This window comes from Musa acuminata, chromosome BXJ1-2 (genome assembly GCF_036884655.1).
Source record: "Musa acuminata AAA Group cultivar baxijiao chromosome BXJ1-2, Cavendish_Baxijiao_AAA, whole genome shotgun sequence".
NCBI classification, from domain to species: Eukaryota; Viridiplantae; Streptophyta; class Magnoliopsida; order Zingiberales; family Musaceae; genus Musa; species Musa acuminata.
This window is the reverse complement of record NC_088328.1, coordinates 8,482,488-8,506,804: the sequence shown is the minus strand read 5'-3', so window position 1 is coordinate 8,506,804 and position 24,317 is coordinate 8,482,488. Positions and strand designations below refer to the sequence as shown.

Sequence of the window (24,317 nt, the reverse complement as noted above, 5' to 3'; positions counted from 1 at the left end):
CAAAGGAATTATATAACCAAGAATCATGATTAAAATATTTCAATATCATAGATCAAGTCATGATTCGTGATTCATCATAAAGCAAATTAATTTTCAATCATCACATAAGGCATTTAAAGAATTTTTGAAACATAGAAGAATGATTAATTTAAGCATGTAATGTTTCAATCAAAATCAAGTCATGAATACCAATACTTTCATATTGTGAGTATCAATTCATGAATACCAAAAGATATTATTTGTGATTTCAATTTTGCAAGATCATGATTATGATTTAGACATAACTTATTCAAATTAAATCGTCAACTTGAAACTCATAATCAAGTCATTAAAATTAATTTCGAAATTCACCAAATATCATGAAATCAAAAGACAAGTTGCATTTCATTTGAAGAACTCCTTTTTGATAAATGTAGGGAGCATAATGAACGATCTTGATTTATAAAGAGCTTCATGTTATAATTATCAAGATCATGATTTTAATAATTATTCTCTTTAGCAAAAAATCACAAAAGCACTTTATTTTTGCATAAGAAATCTCATTGTATTATGATTTATAAATTCTTTTTCTGCACATAAATCATAGGAGATATGTATGTGAAACAAATCTTTGCAAGCAAAGACACTATCATTCATATTTCAAGATGGAATTTATAAGCAGGAATCATTTCATCAAATCCATTTTAGAAAAATATTTTTCAAAAGTGTATGAGAAAATCCGATTGTTAGGATACCAATTGTTAAGTGAATCCGAAAATGAAATTAGTACTTTCATGCATTCGGATAAGATTTTGCTATAGATTTTCAAGTTCAATTATGAAGATAAAACATGCTCATGATCATAAAAATTTATGTATCCAAAACATATAATTTCCAACATGTTATAGTGTAAGATCATCATGGCAATTAAGTGTTTTGAACATTGAATCAAGAATGTCCGAAAAATAATCTTAACACGTTCATGCATTCGAGCATATTTTTGCCATAGTTTTTCAAATATACTCATGAGAATAACACATGCTTATCATCGGCTTAAAATCTCATGCATAAAATTGTTAATCGAAATATTTAATTTCATCATTATGCATTTCTTCAAATCAAACATGATTTTTAATCAAAATCGAGAAATAACAATGGAAATCAACGTAATGCACATTATTACTTCTTAACCATGATTTCATATTTTCAATCAAGATCATTTTATTTGTTTATCATAAAATATGCAATATTATCATTTTCGAAATTACTTAGTATGATCATAATAATTTTTTTTAACATGTAATTTTTAAGAAAATTAATTCTAAACTAAAAGAGAAAAATACATCATGAAAGCATCAAGTAATTTCAAAATAAATTAGGGGGATTTTGATTACCTCATCATTGTGGGTTGTTAAGGCGTAGTTTGCCGCCTTACTTTTGTTGACTTTCTCTTCTTCGGAGGAGCTCGATTCATCCCAATTTTTGTTCTTCTTCTTGCGTTTAAAGCAAGTAGTTGGATTCTTTTTGCTTTTTAATTTTCGTTTCATTTGTAGTTTAAGTTCACCATCACTTGAGCTTATGCTCGAGTGGTCTTCAAATGTTCTATGTCCCAAATCCTTCCTGTTCTTTGGAAGGTTGTTTTGTTCATCATTGTCCTCATCACTTGAGTCATCGCTCAAGTGGCATTCATTTGTCCAGAGTTCTAAATCCTTCCTGTTCTTTGGAAGGTAATTGTGTTCAACATGTTCATCATGTGCATTGTGCACCATTTCATATGTCATCAATGAACCAATTAGTTCTTCAAGTGGTAAGTTGTTTAGGTTTTTAGCTTCTTGTATTGCAGTTACTTTTGAATCTCACTTCTTAGAAAGAGAAAGCAAAATCTTGTTTACGAGTTCAAAGTCCGAAAAACATTTTCCAAGAGCTCTTAAACTATTGACGACATCCATGAAACGGGTGTACATGTCGCCTATAGTCTCGCTTGGTTGTATTCGAAAAAGCTCGAAATCATGCAATAAAAAGTTAACTTTCGAGTCTTTGACACTACTAGTTCCCTCGTGCGTGATTTCAAGTGTTCGCCAAATGTCAAAAGCTATTTCGCACGTAGAAATCCGATTGAACTCATTTTTGTCCAAAGCGCAAAATAAGGCATTCATAGCCTTTGCGTTTAAAGAGAAATACTTCTTCTCCAAATCCGACCATTCGTTCATCGGTTTAGAGGGAAGTTGAAAACTATTTTCAATGATATTCCATAAATCCAGATTTAGAGAAATCAAGAAAACTCTCATTCGAGTTTTCCAATAAGTATAGTCCAAACCGTTAAAGAACGGTGGACGAAAGACCGAAAAGCCCTCTTGAAGAGCCATTTCTCTCGGGTGTAAATCCGAAATGAGAAATACCCCGCTCTGATACCAATTGTTAGGATCGAGAGCACTAAGAGGGGGGGGTGAATTAGTGCAGCGGAAATCTTTCAGCGATTAAAAACGAAAGCTGCGTTCGTTCGATAAAAACTATTTTGATGCAAAAGCCGATTCTAAGATTACTTATGATTAAGTGTAGTTTACGTTTAAACACAGTTAGCGTCTAAACGTAGTTTGCGTCTAAATGCAGATTGCGTCTAAACTCAGATTGCGTTTAAGCGCAGTTTGCGTCTAAGCGCAGATTGCGTCTAAGCGCAGTTTGCGTCTAAACACAGTTTACGTCTAAGCGCAGTTTAAGCAGAAGTATAAAGACAATGTGCTGCTATTGTACAGCTCAAAAAGTAATCTGCAAAAAGCATATTTACGTCTAAACGCATATTTACGTCTTAAACGCAGATTTACGTCTGAACTTTGAAACTCGTTTGTATATTCGCATAAGGCAGTATGCAACTGAAATCAAGACGTAAACGTAAACTGAAATCTGATGATTGTGCGAGGAAAGCCGATTTTCGTCTAAATGCAGTTTTACGTCTAAATGTTGAAACTCGTTGGTAAAATTGCAGAAGACAGTTTGCAGTTATAAATAGAATCAAAATGTAAATGTAAACTGCAAAGAAACTCGTTCGTAAAAGCGCAGAAGACAGTTCGCAGTTATAAACAGATTCAAGACGTAAATGTAAGCTGCAATGTAAAGATCGTACAAAAAGACCTTTTGACGTCTGAATGCAGATTCGGAAAGATTAGAACTTAGAAGCTTGTTCGTAAAAGCGCAGAGAGCAGTAGCTATGTAGGAGGTTTGCAGTAATGATAAAGTGCTCAAAATAAACGCAAACCAGAGATTTAGAGTGGTTCGGTCAGTCTTGACCTACTCCACTTTTGGCTTCCTCCACCGGCGAGGTCACCGACGTCAACTAGGGGCCTTCCTTCAATAGGCGAAGGCCAACTGCCCTTTTACAGTTTCTCTCCTTTTGACGGGCTCAGGAGACAACCCTTACAGATCCTTTCTCTCCTCTCTTTACAACTCAAGACTTGAAGAACAGAAAAGAGGAGAACTTTTGAACTTTACACAAATTTGAGCTCTTAGAGTCACTGAAAAGATCAAGAATTCGGTGTGGATCAGTATCTTTTCAGTGCTGAATGGGTGGGGTATTTATAGGCCCCAACCCAATTCAAATTTGGAGCTCAAAACGATCAAATCCCGGAATTCCGGGATCAGGCGGTTGCACCTCTTGACTGGAGAGGTTGCACCGCCTGGCAGAGCTCGAAGACTGAGCCCAAGCGGTGCTACCTCTTGACTGAGGCGGTTGCACCTCTCTGCCAGAGCTCGAAGACCGAGCTCAAGCGGTGCCACCTCTCTGTCAGGGAGGTTGCACCGCCCAGTCTTGCTCGAAGACTGAGCTCAAGCGGTGCCACCTCTCTGTCAGGGAGGTTGCACCGCCCAGTCTAGCTCGAAGACTGAGCTCAGGCGGTGCCACCTCCTGGCTGGGGAGGTTGCACCACCCAGTCTCGCTGGGAGGCTTAGCCCAGGTGGTGCCACCTCCTGGCCTAGGCGGTTGCACCTCCTGGTGCAATCAGGGTCCGAATGGTTAGCTCCATTCGGCCCAATTTCAGTCTTTCAGGGGCCCAATTGCCCCAAGATTAAGCTAATGGGATCACCTCCCATTTTCCAACTTAATCAACGTGCTAACTATGATTAGATCTAAGACAATTTCTGCAGCTTTGCTTCGGTGCGTCAATCGCTTCTTCCGGCGAGTTTCCGGCGAACTTCCGTCGATCATCCGATGAACCCTCGGTGATGCTCCTGCGGACTTCCGGCAAACTCCTGGACTTTGCGACGATCCACTTGGCGAGTTCCGATGAGCTTCGCTTGGCAAGCTTCTGGACTTCTCGGATCTGTTCTCGCAGAACCTCAGACGATCGTCCGAACTTCCGTCGAACTCTCGAACTCCCAACGTGATCATGAACTTGACTCCGGCGCAACTCCTGCTGCTTGTCTAACTTTCATCGTAGTTAATCCTGCACACACAAAATAAAAACTTCGATCGAGACAATTAATCCTAAGCAATTAACCAAGTTGTCCGGCATGTCATTGGTCCTTCGACGCTTCGTCCGATTCTTCGGCGCATCGTCCTTTCCTGCAGCCTATTGCCCAATCGGCCAGTTGACTCCGCAACTCCGATATCCTTGGCACAATACCCACTCTTCTTGGCCCGATGCCTGAGTCCACGACCCGAAGCCTTCTGTCGATACGTCAACCGATCCACCGGCCCGACGTCCAATCTTCTGACATGTTCCTCCGGCACAACATGATGTTCCTGCTTTAATTGTCTCATCCTAATCGATGCACCCTGCGTCACTCAAAACGCAGATTAAATCATAAACATATATCAAGGAGTTTCATCATCAAAATACGAGATTCAACAATTACAACCTTTTGAGAAGCTAGAAGTTGAGAAAAGCTTTAGGAAAAGTCTTGTTTTCAATAGCTTGAGTGTTCACCTCCTTTCTTTTTCTTGAAATCTTTGTAAAAGGGGTGAACCACTTGTAAGAGGTTGTAAGAGGGGTGTAAGAAGGAGGTTGATCTTCGCCTAGTAAAGGAAGATCGTTAGTGGATGCCGGTGGCCTCGACGGAAGAGGAATCGAAGGAGTGGATGTAGGTCACGATTGACCGAACCACTATAAACTACCGTCTTCTCTGGTTTGCATTTACTTCCTGCTATTACCTTACTGCAAACCCCTTCAATAGCTTACTGCCTTCAAGTTAAAACGCAATTGAAACGATTTCAAATGAAACGTTGCTTTTATAGTATGAAGTTTCCAAAAGTGTTTAAATCGTCGAAAGTTTATCATACTTTACCGTTGCACTAATTCACCCCCCCCCCCCCCCCCCCCTTCTTAGTGCCGCTCCGGTCCTAACACCATTATCTGATCGAATACACTTTAGTTTTCTGCCAGTTTCTCTTTCAACACTGACATGAAACTCTTTGAAAACATCGAGTACCTGGTCTTTAGATTTCAAAGCAAAAGCCCACACTTTTCTGGAATGGTCATCAATAAAAGTAACAAAATAAAGAGTACCACCAAGAGTTCTAGTTTGCATAGTACATACATCAGTATGAACTAAATCAATAACATCTGATCTTCTAGATGATGGATATGTCTTAAATGCAACTCTATGTGTTTTTCCAACTAAGCAATGATCACAAGATTTAAGAGATGTACCTTGCAACTCTGGTAAGAACTGATTTCTAGCAAGAGTTTGAAGTCCCTTCTCGCTGATATGTCTAAGCCTCTTATGCCAAAAATCTATACTTTCACCTTTTTGAATTGCATTAATCTCTCCTTTGTGTAGCTTAGCTTCCATGACATAAAAAGAGTTAATCTTCTTTCATTTTGCCACAATTAGAGAACCTTTAGTGAATTTCCATTTGCTTTCACTAAAATAATGTGCAAAGCCCTCATCATCAAGTTTCCTTGTAGATATCAAGTTAATACGATTATCTGGGACATGCCTTACATCTTTGAGTATCAATTTGCTCCCAATACTAGTCTCCAAGCAAATATCTCCAATACCCACAATCTTAGATGTACCACTGTTTCCCATTCTGACATTACCAAATTCACCAGCAGTGTAAGATCTAAAGAAATCACCATGAGAAGTAGCATGAAATGAAGCACCATAGTCAATTACCCAATTACTGTCTTGAGCTACAAGACTAACATAACCTTCATCACAGACAATAGTGATATTACCTTCAACAGCAACTGTATTGGTCTCTTTCTTATTTTTCTTCATTTCATTATGTTCTCGCTTCTAAAACTTATACTCTTTCTTCATGTGACCTGGCCTGTTACAGTGAAAACATTTGATATCTCTTCTAGACTTGGATCTTCCTCTATATCCATATGGGTTTCTGCTATGACTTCTTCCACGTTTTTCTTGTTTTTCAGTAACAAATACACCAGAAGAAGATTCACCCTGTTCTTTCCTTCTAGCATCTTCATTTAGCAAACTGTCTTTAACCATATCTATAGTTAGAGTCCCCTCTGGCGTGGAGTTACAAATAGTCACCACATATGTTTCCCAACTTTCTGGTAAAGAGCTGAGAAGTAATAATCCCTGCATCTCATCATCTATATTCATTTTCATAGCAACCAACTTGTTTGCAAGACTCTGAAATAGGCTTATGTGCTCAACAATGTTACCACCATCTTTATACTTCAAATTTACAAGCCTTCTGAGGAGAGAAATTATATTTCCCACTATCTTTTTCGCAAAGAGGTTTTCTAACCTTTGCCAAACAATATCAGCTTTGGTTTCATCTGAAATATGCTCATGCAAGTTTATATCCATCCATCTTCTAATATAGGCAATAGCTTTTCTATGTTGAACTTCTCATTCTTTATCGTCCATAATAGAAGGTTTATCTTTAACCTTGATAGGCTTATATAAATCTTTGCAATAGAGCAAATCTTCCATCAGACGCCTCCAAGTGGAATAATTTGATGAGTTCAATTTAATCATACCATCAGACTCCATTTCAATCACACAAGAAAACTAGCACCAAACAACCTATTGCTCTGATATCACTTGTTGGGAAAAACCTTGTTAAAGCGGAATATTCTTTTCCCTCTTTGTGTATCAAAATGGGTTCCTCATCAAAATACCAACTTGATATCCAAATGAAAATATCAATTAGCACAGCATAAACAATAGATCAAAAATCAACCACACATTGAGACCAAATATTTTTAACGTGGAAAACCCAATGTGGGAAAACCACGGGACCGTAGTCCACCTCAAACTTTCACTATCAATAATAATGATAACAGGTTTACAGTAGGTCTTCTCTAGAATAACTAGAGGATCAGAATAACATCAAAACATAGATCTTGGCTCTAGCATATAGATGGATCTCCTCAAAAGAGAATTTTAGGTCTCACAGAATATATATCACAGGAAAGTACCTTAGAGAGGGTAAACTGCAGATCAACACCGTTAGGATTGTAGAGTTTGCTGTAAGGATTCTCCACATAAAATTTGGGTCAAAACTGATAACGTTTGGCCACCGATCGTCAAACAGAAAAACCTTACTTTCTCTCTCCTCTTTTCTCTGCACGTCGCCGCACACGTTCACTCACCCACGCACTGCCATCACCCAATGTTGCCCTTTCTCTCTTGAGGCCATCACCCAATTTTGCCCTTTCTCTCTTGATTTCTTTGATTTAGGCTCATAACCCAAATTTGTCCAAGCCCACATATGGGCTGGACCCAACATAAACCCCTTAAACAAGGGGTTTGGTTGGTTGGGTAAACCCCATGAAGGTATTCTGATCTGATAATTGCAGTAATTGACAAGGTAAGTTCTCAGCACAAATGGATGAAACTGGTCGAGGTGTAACGAGTTATAACCCTTTGATTCAATGTAACTGAGTGTTCAATGCTGCCCACTTGTGCTTATGTACGTGAATCAATTTATTGGTTCCTGATCCTTCTTCTTCATGTGTCCCACCAATTATCTACTACAGTATCCAAGAATGTACAGCCTGCAAAGGACAAAGTTTACATACCACCACACAACAAGAAGCAGATAAGATAATTTTCCGAGGAAAAAGGAGAGGGCATTGGCCCACCAGAGACAAAGACGATACACAACAAATACTATCAATTTATTCAAAGAAACATAAGACTATCAAACATTAGTAACAACACAGAGGGACAACCTGCTTATATTAAAACAATAGCATCCTAAGGATCTTGTGCTGCTGCAATGAAGCTAGGTAGATCCCCTCAGCCTGCAGTAGTAACGTACACAGCAAGAAGCGATGGGAAAATGGTCAACCTATTAAGAACACAAATGAAGTGCTGATCTTTCTCTCATTGCTCTTCTTTGATACCCACTGGGGATTTTATGATTCGTTTCCTCCCTCTATAGCACATACTAAGTCCCAGAGTGAGCAAAAACAACAAGAACAATTTGCTGCTTAAGAGAATCCTGTGCCAGTGGCTGTTGAAGTGGTAGTGGTGGATGGATTCACGTCAAAATGATCACCAAATATACGCTTGCGGAAGTCAGAGACCATCAGCGGAAGACCTTGGCGGAGAGGGATCTTGGGCTCCCAGCCAAGCAGTTCCTTGGCCTTGGTGATGTCAGGCTTGCGCTTGTGGGGGTCGTCCTCGGTGTTGGGACGGAACTCAATTTTCGCATTGGGATCGATGGTTTCCTGCACCACATTTGCAAGCTCCAGCATCGTAAACTCTCCAGGGTTGCCCAAGTTGAATGGGCCAACATGTTCACCTTCCATCAGCCTCATCAGCCCCTCCACCTGTATTTTAGCCCTGAATGCTTAGAGAATATCACACGAGATTCTCATACATAAAATCAGCAGAATATCTACTTTCCCTTCTCAAGCATGGTACTACCACTTTTAAGAATACTACTGTTGTTGAAACTGTAATGATCTCAGAAATGCTTATTGTCCATTTTCTTGTCTTATGGAGAACTACAGTGAAGGCACCATGATGAATTCTACAGAAATTATATGTGAATTACCCAATGTCATATCAAGTGAAACATCACTCCCAAGATTCAAACATGGGGAACCCTTCTAGCAAGGGCAAAGAGGCCACTGACAGCAAAGCTATTACTATCTCAGTGATGCCGAGATGTTCAAGCATGATTTATCTAATTGATGCTAGAATAGCTAAAAGACCATGTTTTGAAAAGGTGAGCCCATTATGGAGCAAAGGACGAGCATGTGCAGCCTAGACAATAAAGCTCACGTTGTCTGGACATAGTAGGTTGATTTTTCATTTAAATGTGTTGTTTTTAAATGTCAAAGTGTCCTTCGGACCCACACTACCTCAACAACTTAAGAGCTTAGCTGGTCCAGTTGGGGCAAGTATGTAACAGAACTAATAAGACTTCTGCTGTGTCTGGCATTGCAACACAAAAGTTAAATTAATATACATAAAACATAGGCATATCATTTCAGCTTTGGTAGAGAACATGGTAGAAGGCCGTACCAGATCAGATACATATTGGAAGCTCCTTGTCTGCTTTCCATCCCCATAAACCGTTAATGGCTCCTTCCTCAAGGCCTAAATCATAACATCAAATTTCAGAAAGCACTATTGCGTTCACTAGTCCATGCCATCTCCCCTTATTTATTAAAACAAATCTCCATGTCTTGCAACAAGGTACTGATATCAAAACTAAATACAAATATTAAAGATATAAGCCCAGTTGTATCTGATCTGATCTGATATCAAAACTAAATACAAACTAAATACAAATCACCTGAGCAACAAAATTGCTGACAACCCGGCCATCATCAATGCACATGCGAGGCCCGTAAGTGTTAAAGATCCGAGCAATCCTCACCTGCATCAAAGAAGTTTATCATATTATTATACCAAAAACGCAAATCAAGAAGATTAATCTAAGCAATATGGATTAGTTACAAGTTGACTGACCTCGACTTGGGCACCACGGTGGTAGTCCATTGTCAGTGTCTCGGCGGTGCGCTTGCCTTCATCGTAGCAGCTCCTAACACCTGTGGTCCCCATTGTCCCACCCAAAACCCAAACAAGATTCCAACTGCTTGTTAGATACTTCTTTAGATTGTACACAACACCATGGCATCAAACTAATGCAATGTACACTATATACCACATGTTTAATTTGTTTTAGATCTAGGAACTGGAATGGGTCCACTTTTTTTTGGTAAGTAAAAGTAAATTGATTATGTGTAAAGATTCTACAAATAGCTTTATCTATACAAGTCATAGACAAAGCCAATTAACTCATAGAGTGCGAATGCGATAGTTATGACTACACATGCTGTAGACTATAACTACCTGTGGGTACATTATTTGACATCATTCCCAAGATCTATAGCTAATAGCAAAATTAAATTTGATAAAAATATCTTTTTCTCTTCGGGTGAAGTGCTCGATTTTGAGATCATGCTCCATACAGGATCTTGAGTCTCTAATAATCTCTTTCAAGAGCTGAGCATTGTTTGTGTGTTGACATTCAAAGATTCTATTACATCTCTCCTTCCACATCCACCAAATAGCGCATCTGAAAGTAACCTTTGCCAGTTGTGTAAGTGGCCCTTTTCTTGAGAAACATTGCATAAGGTCGCCTAGTTCTTGGTGCAAGTTTGGTTGCGGCAGTCTATTGAGTTCAAATCGCTGGAGAATCTCCTTCCATATCCATTTTGTATAATTACAAGCAAAATAAAGGTGGTCAACAGTTTCTTCTTGTTGCAAACAAAGGGAGCATCGGTTAACATGATAGATACCTCTTCTTTTCATATTGTCTATTGTAGGTAGTTTATTGAGAAGGGCCTGCCATGTACATGATAGATACCCATTCCATTCCGTAAGACACTCCTTATGGAATGGGTCCACTTGCAAGTTCCAAGTTGCAACCCACCCTAAGAAATTCCAATAAAGAAACGAAAAAGAGAAAGGATTTATTCCACTTAGGATGGGTTTTATTCCACCTAATATTCTAAGAGAGCCAGAGCCAAAGCTAACGAAATGAAAGAGAGAGAGAGGATGCATACCAATGGGATTGACATTGCCCCAGTAGGTCTCAACTTGAGGGTGCTGTAATGGATCACCATAGACTTCACTGGTGCTGGTGAGGAGGAACCTGGCTCCCACTCTCTTGGCCAGGCCAAGCATGTTGAGAGTTCCCACCACATTGGTTTTGTGCAATCCACAACAAGAGGCTAAATGAATTAAGGCTTTCACCAGGAGAAAAAATTGGCACTTTCTCCTTACTCTCTATTTGATTCATTTCGCTTGCTAGAACACCAACAAGGAGGTCATCAACTTACCATCCAACCACATACCATTATTAAACAAGTAGAGCTTTCTGAACCAACTAATAAGTTTGTATATAAAACAAAGAACATGAACAAGAAATTTGATCTCGGAAAATATACCCACATATTATAAAAAAGACCAGAAAAATGGGGTCATGGTTTCATTAATCTGTAAGCATGAGAAGAACCAGCACCGAGGACTGATGAACCCATGAAATCAAGATCTCGCGTAACATGACAACCCGAAAGGAGATGTCTTGTAAATTGTTAAACAGAAAGAAGCTCAAAGCAGAAAATAATCCATTTGAGGTAACAGAAGAGATGACAGATCACGATTTTGGGAAATTCCAAGAAAGAATATAACTGGAAAACAAGGACTTCATTACAAATTTACCAAATCGAAAAGACAGCAGAATTCATTAGAGACTGCAACAAGAACAGTCGAAAAGACCCAAAACAACTACCCAACGAAACGGAAGATTCTGAATGAAACAGTGAGAAAAATTGGAATCGATCATCAATGCCAGAAATAAAAACCGAAAGCCAATTTTTTACCATTAGAAACATGCGTTTAGATGGAGGGAAAAATAATCTTAGAGGAAGAAGGAGATGAACAGATCAGTGAAGAGGAAGAAAAGGATATGATGGTCTTGACGGGGTTGAACTTGTAGTGGACTGGGGAGGCGGGGCAAGCGAGGTGGTAGATCTGGTCGACCTCGAGCAGCAGCGGCTCGACGACGTCGTGGCGGATGAGCTCGAAGTTGGGGTTCCCGAAGTGGTGCATCACGTTCTCCTTCCGCCCCGTGAAGAAGTTGTCCACCACGATGACGCTGTCCCCACGAGCGATCAGCCGGTCCACCAGGTGGCTCCCCACGAAGCCGGCCCCGCCAGTTACCACGATGCGGAGCCCCTTCCGCTTGATTCCCAGCGGCACCTTCCCCCCAACGAAGCCCCTAGACGTCGCCGCCTCGAACGCCGCCCTGTGGCGGTGGTGCTCGCCGAATCTCGCCAGCTCCATCGCCGAGCGGAGGGCCAGCTCGGCCGCCGCGGCGGAGGAGTAGGAGGAGGGGGAAGAGGAGGGAGCGAGGGCGAAGAAGAGGGTGGCAAGGGCCATGCCTACGAGTAGGAAGGCGAGGCGCTGCTCCCGAATAAGGTAGCGGAGCGGGCGTGAGAACCAGAGCAGCCGCTTCTCCGGCTTGGGTGTGTACCCGGCGCCGCCGCTCGTCGGCGTGTGGGCGGCGTCATGGCCGCGGTAGATGAGCTCGGAGGCCATGGCGGGTACGACAAAGGACCGGGTTCCCGAAGGGAGAAGGCTTCCGGGGGTTGTACGTAAATGCGGCGACGGACGTGCCTTCCCTGTCGCTCTTCGAGGGAGGGGACGGGGTGGCGCTCCTTGTAGGCGAAACCGAGAGCCAAGGGCTCGGGCGTAATTTTGCCGAGGAACTGGTTCGGAGCTCGGCCGAATCACCCCGGAGTTCTTCGGAAGACGCGAGCCTCGTGCAGAATTGACCCAAGGGAAGTGGGCCCGTGTCTTGGGCCATCACTTCTTGCCCCGCGATTTCATCCGGGCTGATTCTATCAGTCTTGCAAGAATAGGCGTAGGACAAAAAGCACTACTTTTCTACGCGTTAAAATTCTACCCCAGTGTTAACCTTCCTGTTCAGTGGACATCAGGATGAACCTACAAGTGTGGGTCCCACGTACGGCTATAACGAAGGAGACAAAAGGTCCAATTATTCTGCCCCGACGGAACGTTAAATCTTTAAACTGTACCACGTACATTATTAAGGGAGATTATTATGTATCGTTCTTTCCCAATAAAAGGGTGTGCGATCACCAACTCGCCTCCGGCAAGCAGCATCAGACAGACACAAATGGACGAACAGGATGTGCTGAGACATCAAGTTCCAAGGGGCCCGTAACTCCCTTAACAGAGTCGTGGTGCAGTGAGTTAGCTATACAGGTAATAATAATAATAATAATAATAATAATCGTTTTATTTATGGAAATAAAGAATGATGGTGTTTGAGGAGTCCAGTCAGGAGGCTGCTATGGCTGCAATGTTGTGTCAATTATTTGCAACTTGGCAAGTGCACGGCGCCCTTCGTCGACATGACAGTGATAGCGTTGAGATCCCTTAGCTGCCGTGGTCTGAAGAAATTGGTAATGTTTACATTGTGGGGATGACGGTGTCTGAGATGTTAACTTAGGGATCATAACAAAGGCATGAGAGAGCCTCGCAGACTAGTCAAAGTAGGGGGCAATCAACGCAGTCTACCTGCCCCCAAAATTTAAGGTGTCCACTTTCTGGATTGTCAATATCAATCATGGAGGGAACACAACTTCTCCAATAAATCCACCGATTTATATATTGATTGATGAAACTGTTTCATTAGTTTTTACCCTTGTGTGTCTGACAAAGATAATTACCAGTCAATTCAATTGTGAATGGTAGTTTTAGATGCCCCCAAGAAGCCGGATATGTACGTATACACAAGTGCTCCAAAAGTACGTGGGGAAAATGATAATTTCTTTAAGATATAATTGCTTTCAGTGACTATTAGAAATTGGGTTAATGTGGTTTCATGACATGTAAAGTTGGAGAATTGAACTAAACTAAATTTTAATATTTGTGATGCTAATTTTTTAACTAAAGTTTGGCGAGGAGTTTCCACCCCTACTAGCTAATGATATTTAAATTGTCTACCTCAAAGGATCCCTGTCATGAAAATGCCATGCACAAAACTTACGTTTGATGGAAACATGTATCTACACAGTTTGAAATATTCAAACTTGACAAGCACCTTGAGGCCACTCATAAAAAATTGGATGTGGGTGGCTCTATCCTCAACGAATTCTCAAATATATATTATTGCTCTTCATTGTCAGATCACCAAGTCGAACAATTCATGACTCGAACAATTCACCAAATCAAATATTTTTAACCACCATCAGAGTCAACTCTCTCTGTGATGGCACAAGAGCACAATAATTGATCACTTCTCCTCATGTCAATGACCTGATGTGGCCTGAATGAAGAGAATGCATACTTGTGCCACATGTTACTGTATGCATGAAGAGAATGCCTGCTGGTACCACATGGGAAGATGCTTTTTAGTAGAGAAGGAGTGGAAGGCACTGATAAATGCTGGAAAAGAGAAATTAAAAGTCTTCTCTTCTATGTCACAGTCCACAATTCACAATCTCAACATGATTCCCTTCTAATATATTTTTTTATTACTTTTCTTATACATTAGTGAATAATAAAGTCAAAATAATTCCTTCCGTTTGCTTAGTAACTACTCGATAGCTCTACTTTTATGTTCCAATGCCTCAAAAACCAAATAAATAATATAAATATAAACATAAAAAGAAAAGAAAATTGTATGCAATTCTTTTTGTGCTCCCACCACCTCTCTTTCTTCTTTCTTTAACTCCTTTTGTTACGGAGAAGAGTGTTCAATCCTTTTTTTCTTGCCAGCAAATACCAATTCTCATTTTGATTTATAGTTCATGCAGTGTTCCGTTTAAATCTTTATAGGGGCTATGTTGTCCTATAATTCCATACAAAAGAAGATGTTGTTTTGGATTTGCATGTATAGAGAATGATTATAACATCAAATCTATTTCTACTCTGTAACATCATCTAAAAAATTTCTGAAAGAAAGTAAAATGTCAATGTTGATTTTACATATAAAATTTATAAATCAATATAAATATATGTTAGTAATTGATACTCATCACTGATAACTAGTTTGTAAATTTCATTGAATTTAAATTATTAATCAAAATACTTAAGTTAAAATTGATAATAATATACCTATTGAATCTTTATAAGTCAATTTTAATCTTAACACAAGCTACTGGTCAAAATATTTAAGCTAAATTTGGGTAAGGAGACGTAGAATTAATTAAAGTATAACAAACTCTCTCACACAAGGACTTGGCATTCTCATCAAGATTTAACATTGTCTAAATTAACCCTATATGTATGAGGCATGACTCAGTGATTGCTCCATGCTAAAATGTGTCATTTGACCCCGTCCACGAATAACCTTTACTACTCGAGCCCCTCATTATCTCCGATACTATATTGATATAAATTATTAAAACTTGACTAATAATCAACATATTAACTTTATTGAACCTACATTATTGATAAAAATAATTAATTAAAATTAATAATAATATATGTGGAAAAATTTAGGGGCGATATCATATGCGTAGTGGTAGAACAGAAAAATAAAAATCGTAAATTTCCCCAAAAGGTATTCATTATCATGCGAAGATTGGTACACAAAACCCATGGCACAGAAAATCACATGTAAGATAGTTGTGTTACCTAGGGAGATCGTATATCCTTGAATCCCTATTGATCTGTTGGAGAGGATGAAGGAGGTCAAACGTCCTCCTCTCTAGCGGTGATCCACATAGTAGGGCTACGACGATGCTTCTCAAATCTCCACGCTTGCTATCTGAGGAGGAGAAGGAGATAGGAGAATAGGAGGTGACCACTAAGAAGCCTCAGCTTATGAGCCTTTAGTTCCCTCCTATTTATAGAGGTCCCCAATTAACCCTAATAGATCACGCCCTATTGGATACTAGATCTCCATCCAATAACCCAAGCCTCTTAGATTAGTGGGTCTTTATCTAATAATCTCTTATTAACTCTTATTGGATCTCATCCATTTTTTTTTTTTGGTAAGTAAAAGTAAATTGATTATATGTAAAGTTTCTACAAATAGCTTTATATATATAAGTCATAGACAAAGCCAAATAACTCATAGAGTGCGAATGCGATAGTTATGACTACACATGCTGTAGACTATAACTACCTGTGGGTATATTATTTGGCATCATTCCCAAGATCTTTAGCTAATAGCAAAATTAAATTTGATAAAAATATCTTTTTCTCTTCGGGTGAAGTGCTCGGTTTTGAGATCATGCTCCATACAGGATCTTGAGTCTCTAATAATCTCTTTCAAGAGCTGAGCATTGTTTGTGTGTTGACATTCAAAGATTCTATTACATCTCTCCTTCCACATCCACCAAATAGCGCATCTGAAAGTAACCTTTGCCAGTTGTGTAAGTGGCCCTTTTCTTGAGAAACATTGCATAAGGTCGCCTAGTTCTTGGTGCAAGTTTGGTTGCGGCAGTCTATTGAGTTCAAATCGCTGGAGAATCTCCTTCCATATCCATTTTGTATAAGCACAAGCAAAATAGAGGTGGTCAATAGTTTCTTCTTGTTGCAAACAAAGGGAGCATCGGTTAACATGATAGATACCTCTTTTTTTCATATTGCCTATTGTAGGTAGTTTATTGAGAAGGGCCTGCCATGTACATAAGGAGTGTCTTTGTGATCCCGGTCGATCCCATGTCCAACTGCTTGGGACCCACTTGTTATTTCTTTGCCTAATTTGATTCAATGCGGATGTGGCACTAAATTTGCCATTGTCATGAGGCCAAATAAGTATATCTGAAGAGTTGTTCCTGATTGGAATAGCTATGATAGTCGGCCAAAGTGATAACATTTCGGGAGAAATAGGATTAGGGAGACACCAGGTACCGTTAGCAATGAACTCGGAAACCTTCCAATCTTTGGGAGCCCCAAGATCTTTTCGTATTCTGTCGCCATATAATTGAAATATACTCTTTCCATTCACCCAAGGATCGTACCACATATTAGTACTAGTTCCAAAAGAGATTGCATAAGAAATGTGTTTGATTAGCTAATTCCTTGCCTTTAAAATTCCATGGGATCTAATCCATGGGATTTAATAATTCAAAGGCTTATTGGATATCCAATAAGATAGGGGCTCTAGCGGATATCTCATATCCGAATCTCTACTCGTCGCAACACCTACTATATGTGTGTGACCCTCTAAGCCTAATATTGAGCTGGCCATGAGTCACACTTGTTAGAACTCCTTCTAGCTCAATGAGTTATTATCTCCATAATAATTCACTCGATTCATCGATTGTGAACATAGTAGACCACTACACCAGAGTCTCCATACGACACAGGGGAATCTAATCATTTGGACATATTTATCCTCAGTTATCGTGTACCTATTGTCCCTCAACCATCTAATATCCTAGAGACCATATATTAGGCATGGTGCTGTCAGGCTTATACGGTTTCTCCTCGAGTCTCGCTCTAATCGGATTCTCCCGGAGAACTCTTTCTCTCTCAATCCAAATGACCTTGGCCAAGGATTTGTTTTAGCAAGAACATACAAGATATTCCTCTTATGATACTAAGAGCAGATGATCCTCTATTAATACTCAATAGCTCTTGTAAAGTTAGCTGCCACTCTTAATAACCGGCTATACTAGATTTGGAACTTCCAAACCTATAAATCTGGTATCAAAGAGTGGAGTACTCATATAGGACATCCTTGGTATCTCAAGTCTAAGTAGTAGATAAACTATTGGGACTTCAAAATCGTTGTCTAATAATAAGACATCATCAACCATCTAGTATTTCATGAGTGGATCAATCGGTGAACACATTCTCTAATGAGCACCTCAATTGTATCCTTAGTGTCCCCACATGAGCAGCTATGAGACCAGTTGCCTCCTTCATATGGATATATATATAACACACCAGTCTGTCCGATTATCTTGATGTCCCTCTCGAGTAACTAATTCTTTAGGATTTGTGTTTAAATGTGAATCAATCTTAGTATCATGATCTCATTACGATCTTATTCTCATTGCATAGATCTATGGATATCACAATATATACAGCACGCAAGATAATGTGATAAAATGTCAAAATAATAAAAAGCAAAAAAGAGTGTGTGTCATATCACATATGCCATCACTCACGTGATTGGCTTGTAGGGCACCTATGACTAGCAATCTCCCATTTGACCTGAAGCTAATCATCTATATGTCTGATCCCCATCAGATCTCTGTGATGCTTAAAGATGATTTGAGATAACGGCTTCGTCAGTGGATCTGCCATGTTATTTTCGGATGGAACTATTTCCACTACTACATTTTCTCGGGTCACGCTCTCTCTAATAAGGTAGAACCTCCTTAGAATACTTATGATGAGACCCAAGTTCCCTCATTTGAGCAATCGCATCGTAGTTATCGCAATATAAGGGAATCGACTCCTCGTTGCTTGGCACGACTCCCAAAATCTATGATAAACTTCTTCACCCAAACTCCCTTCTTTGCTGCCTCTATTGCAACAATGTAATCCGTCTCTATGGTCGAGTCAATAGTAGTATCTTGCATAGAACTCTTCCAGCATACTACTCCTCCATTTTAGGTGAACACATACCCCGAATTAGACTTGCTATCATCGACATCAGATTAAAAGCTCAAGTCCGTGTAGCGCTCGCCCCTGAGGCTACTTCCTCAATACACCATTAAAAGATCCTTTGTCATTCTCAAGTATTTAAGGATACACTTTGCTACTTTTTAGTGCTCCAAGCTTGGATCCGCCAAATACCTGCTCATGACACTTAGAGCATGTGCTATATCAGGCCTGGTACATAGCATAACATACATAATAGACTCTATCGTTGAGGCATAAGGTATCATATCCATATCTGTCCTTTCATCAAGAGTCTTTCGAGGCATACTCCTAGAAAGTGATATCCCATATCTCATTGGTATGAGACCTCTCTTAGAATTTTCCATGCCAAATCTTTTGATAATGGTGTTTATGTACTTAGACTAGGATAAGCCTCCTCTCAGATATATATATATATATATATATATATATATATATATATATATATATATATATATATATATATATATATATATATATATATATATATATATATATATATATATATATATATATATGAATCCCCAATATGTAGGATGCTTCCCCTAAGTCTTTAATGGAAAAATGTCGAGATAGCCAAGCCTTTATTGTGGAGAACATTCCTACATCATTCCAAATGATCAGGTTGTCATCCACATATAGCATAAAAAAAGTAATAGCGCTCCCACTCACCTTCTTATACATACAAAGCTTATCTTCGTTCTTAACGAAGTCATAAGATACGATCACCTCATCAAATCTTATGTTTCAACTTTGGGAAGCTTACTTTAGTTTATAGATGGACCTAAGTAACCTGCACACTTTATCTTGACTATTCTTCGATACGAATCCCTTAAGTTGTATTTGCTAGTCATAGGTGCCCAGCAAGCCAATCACGTGAGTGATGACACGTGTGACTTGATACATAATCTTTTTGCTTATTATATTTTGGCGTATATCACTTTATAACTATTGCATAAATGCATATATATATTGTGATGTCCTTGGATTTGTGCAATGGGAATCGGATCGTGATGAGATCACGATAATGAGATCGATTCACCTTTAAACACATATCCTAAATAATCCCGTTCATAGGTTACTCGAGAGGGACATCGTGATAACCGGATAGACTGGTGTGCTGTATACCCGTCCATATGATGGATGCAGTTGGTCTCATAGCTACTCGTGTAGGGACACTAGGGATACAGTACAGGTGCTCATTGGAGAATGAGTTCACTAATTGATCCGCTTACGGAATGCTGGATGGTTGATGATGCCTTATTGTCAGACAGCGATTTCGTAGTCCTAGTGGTGTATCTGGTCCTTAGACTTGAGACACCAAGGATGTCCTGTATGAGTGCTCCACTCTTTGATACCAGACTTATAGGTTTGGCTGTCCCTAGATCTAGTACAGCTGGTCATTGGGAGTGGTAGTCAACCTTACGAGGGCTATTGAGTGTCAATAGAGGATCATCCACTCTCGGCGTCATGAGAGGAATATCTTATGTGTTCTTGCTCAGACAAATCCCTAGCCAGGGTCATTCGGGTTGAGAGAGAAAGAGTTCTCCGGGAGAATCCGATTAGAGCGAGACTCGAGTAGAAACCGTATGGGTTTGACAACACCATGCTCGATATACGGTCTTTAGGATATTAGATAGATGAGGGACTATAGGTACATGGTAACTGAGGACAGACAGGTCCAATGGATTGGATTCCCCTGTATCGTCTGGGGACTACGGCGTAGTGGCCTACTACGTCCGTAGTCGATGAGTCAAGTGAATTATTACAAAGATAATAATTCACTCAGTCAGAAGGAGTTCTGACAGGTATGACTCACGGCCAGCTCGATATTGGGCCTAGAGGGTCACACACATATGGTAGGCATTGCGATGAGTAGAGGTTCGGATATGAGATATCCGACGGAGCCCTTGTCTTATTGGATGCAGATCCAATACCCACTAAGGAAGGACCCATTAGGGTTTGACACGGGATCTCTATAAATAGGAGGGATTCACAACCTCATAGGGAGTCTTTGCTTGCCTTTCCTATTCTCCTCTCCCTCTCTAACTCAGAGTAGGCCTGGAGTTTTGAGGAGCGTCGTCGCAACCCTACTGTGTGGATCACGGCTAGAGAGGAGGACGCTTGACCTCCTTCACCCTCTCCTAAGGATCTGCAAGGAAACAGGGATATACGATCTCCCTAGGTAACACAATCTCTATACGCAGTTTTGTGTTTTGCGGATTTTTGCGCACCAATTTTCGCACGACGACGAACATCTTTTTGGGAATCGGGGATTTTTGTTTTCTTGTTCTTCCGCTGCGCATATGATGTCGCCCCCAATGATTTCCCAACAGTGGCATCAGAGCCAGGTTGTTCGTGCGAATGATTGGTTTTGAACTGCGTGTGTTGTGTTTAGGAAGAATATTGACGTCAAAATCGTTGACGCAAAAGCGAGAAAGGGCAGCAACAGTTGTTGCCCTCGATCTGCATGCCTGCAGCCACATGCAGCGGCAGCCGCAGCCGCAGCCAGGCAGCACAGCGCCGGCGCATGCGCAAGCGCTGTGCCTGCAGCAGCCGGCCGGCGGTCTGCTTGCAGCAGGCTTGCTGCCGGCGGGGCTGGCAACCCACGGGCAGAGGCGCCGCAGGGCAGCGGCGCCTGCCGCCGAAAGGAAGCGGCGCCTGCCGCCGCAGGGCAGCGACGCGCGACGCCTGCCGCCGCAGGGCAGCGACGCGCGACGCCTGCCGCCGCAGGGCAGCGACGCGCGACGCCTGCCGCCGCTGCTCCCGCGGGCGAAACCCCCCCCACAGGGGCGGCCTCCCGGCGGGACAGCACCGCCTGCGGAGGCAGCGACGCCCGAAAGGGGAGCCCACCTCTAGCGGCAGCGCCGCCAGCGAGCGTGCCGCCTGCAGGCGAGGGCAGCGCCCTCGCCCCGCCGCACAGGCCGCCGCCAGCAGGGTGGCGGCGGCGGCAGCGGCAGCGGCAGCAGAAAGAGGGAATTAGGGTTTTCTGGGAAAAAGACAGTTTTGCCCCTCGGAATTTGAGAAATTCCAGTTTCTGTCTTTTGTCCAAATTACGAAAATACCCTTAGGAATTGAGAAATTCCCTACATGTCCCTGATTTCAGAAAAATATTAATTAATTATAAGGTTTAGTTGATTATTATTTTTATTATTATCTAGTAGTCCTACATGATGATGATTATTTATACATGTGATGTATGATGTGTGGACGGATGATCATGGACCGTGTGATGTGTGTACTTGTGATTATTATTATTGAGGTCTGCGAACCTCCATTATATTTTTCATTTATTGTCGGGCCTGCGTGCCTATGATTAAGTTGTAATCACATGAGGAGGCGCAGCGGGAGCGTGGATGCGATAGCGGGACCCACGAGACGGACGATCGTGATGCATGGAGATGCATCAAGATGTCGACGAAACCGACGAGAACGAGATGGACGATCACAGGGCATGGAGATGCACCGTTGCACACATAGATCTTGATGTGAGTGATTAGGCCTACTAGCTCGGGCCTAATCATATTAGGTTGTGGTCCATGATTATCTGGTGTGATTGCTTATACACATACTAGATATGTATATATATTTGCATGCGATGTAGATATATATTAAATATGTATATGTGTGACATGTCATATTAGGAGACCAAATTATAGAAACATCTCTCAATAATATTAAGTCGGTAAACGTGAGGCAATTAGATTGACCCACGTGGCCTTCCATCGTTATGAGTAGGAACCGAATCCCGGTGTAGGTTGAGTTGGTCGAGTCCCTCGAGACTCACCTATATCGCGATTCGCTATCTTGCTTACGACATAGAGATGTCACCGGTGACCTGAGGGCATGGTATGCTTGGTCGAGTCCCTCGAGGGTATATCCTCAAATCAGACTCATCTTGTAACGAAGATGTTGACTTAACCGAGCATCATGGTTGGTCGAGTCCCTCGAGGCCATGGTGATTCGGAGGCCGAACAGGACGGGAATCACAAGGAGTTGTGATCGGCAAGAGTTGCCTACCTTTTAGGCTTAGTGTGATTGGTCGAGTCCCTCGAGGTTACACTAAGACGCTGATTGGATCCTGATCCCCACTAGAAGTCTGTCGGAGACTTCCGTTTCATGTGCTGAGGGTGTCGCGTGACTCGTTAGTAAAATAGTGGGAGCATATTAAGATAGAAGTCCATATCTTGATAGTTTATTTCTTGCAAAATCTGCATGTTATACATTTCTGCTACATCTTTATTTTCAGAAAATGTCGCTTTCAAATCCCTTACGTGGCATACTTGATGTCAACCGCCTCACTGGTCCAAATTATACGGATTGGCTCCGTAACTTGAGAATTGTTCTCACAGCGGAGAAAATCGTGTACGTCCTTGATACAGTGATGCCTACGCCCGAAGAAGGGGCAAGCGAGGATGAGATCGCTCGCTACGTGAAGTACATTGATGACTCCACTCTTGCTCAGTGCTATATGTTGGGCTCTATGACTCCAGAGTTACAGAGACAACATGAAAAGATGGATGCTAGATCCATTCTCCTACATCTCCGCAAATTGTTTGAAGAACAGGGAAGGACTCAACGATATGAGATATCCAAGAGCCTTTTCCGCGCTAGGATGACTGAGGGGACACCGGTTCAGAACCATGTCCTAAAGATGATTGAGTGGATGGAGAAACTCACAGGTCTAGGAATGGTCCTAGAGGATAACTTGTGTGTGGACATTGTGCTTCAGTCCCTACCAGATTCCTTTTCACAGTTCATAATGAATTTTAATATGAACAAGCTTGAGGTGACTCTCCCAGAGCTCCTCAATATGTTGAGGGAGGCAGAGAGTACTATTAAGAAAGAGAAGCCAGTTCTCTACACTGGTGAGACCAGAAAGAAAAGGAAAGCAGAAAGGTCCCTTAAGAAGGGAAAGGGCAAGGGCAAACAAGGTAAAGCAAAGGTTGCTAAGAAAGACCCAGCAAAGGACAAAGGCCAGTGCTTCCACTGTGGTAAAGATGGGCATTGGAAGAGAAACTGTAAAGAGTACCTTGCAGAAAGGGCGAAACAAAAGCTTGATGAAGCTTCAGGTACATTCATGATCAGTCTCCATTTGTCAGACTCTTATGATAACACATGGGTATTGGATACCGGTAGTGCTTATCATATATGTAATTCGTTGCAGGTTCTGGCAAGGCCTAGGAGACTAGAGAGAGGCGAGATGGACCTCAAGATGGGTAACGGAGCAAAAGTTGCTGTATTAGTTGTTGGCGAGGTCGCCCTACATCTGCCTAGTGGAGCTTTTATTGCATTAGATGCATGTTATTTTGTTCCTTCTATTATCAAAAACATTATCTCCATTTCATGTTTAACAGTTAGTAGATATAAATTTGTTTTTGAGAACAATGGTTGTTCGATATTATTAGATGATAAGATCATCACGAAAGGAACATTGCATAATGGTTTATTTATGTTAGACACTACTCCACATATCATGAATGTAAATGTGTCCAAAAGGAAACGAGATGAGTTGAACAGTGCATACCTGTGGCATTGTAGGCTAGGTCACATCCATGAAAGAAGGATTCAAAAGTTGCTAAATGATGAATATCTAGATCCATTCGACTATGTGTCTTATGCAACTTGTGAGCCTTGCATTCGTGAAAAATTGACCAACTCTCCATTTAGTGGAACTGGAGAGAGAGCCACTGAGTTGTTGGAACTCATACATAGTGATGTATGTGGACCCATGTCAACTCATGCCATTGGAGGTTACTCCTACTTCA

At 41.1% G+C, this 24,317-nt stretch overlaps 1 protein-coding gene across 2 annotated transcripts; it reads right to left on the bottom strand.

Annotated features, from left to right (window-relative positions):
- Nucleotides 1–8,048: 8,048 nt before the first annotated feature.
- Nucleotides 8,049–12,701, bottom strand: LOC103975146 (UDP-glucuronic acid decarboxylase 2). 2 transcript variants are annotated; one of them, XM_065086179.1, is made up of 7 exons: nucleotides 11,879–12,701; nucleotides 10,977–11,119; nucleotides 10,710–10,844; nucleotides 9,877–9,956; nucleotides 9,701–9,784; nucleotides 9,427–9,501; nucleotides 8,049–8,726 (listed from the first exon to the last, which is right to left on the bottom strand). In XM_065086179.1, exons 1-7 carry the CDS (start codon nucleotides 12,511–12,513, stop codon nucleotides 8,385–8,387), a joined length of 1,494 nt encoding a protein of 497 aa, XP_064942251.1. In that variant the 5' UTR covers nucleotides 12,514–12,701; the 3' UTR covers nucleotides 8,049–8,384. The 2 variants fall into 2 exon arrangements, with proteins under 2 accessions (XP_064942251.1, XP_064942242.1); XM_065086170.1 differs by lacking the exon at nucleotides 10,710–10,844.
- Nucleotides 12,702–24,317: the final 11,616 nt, after the last annotated feature.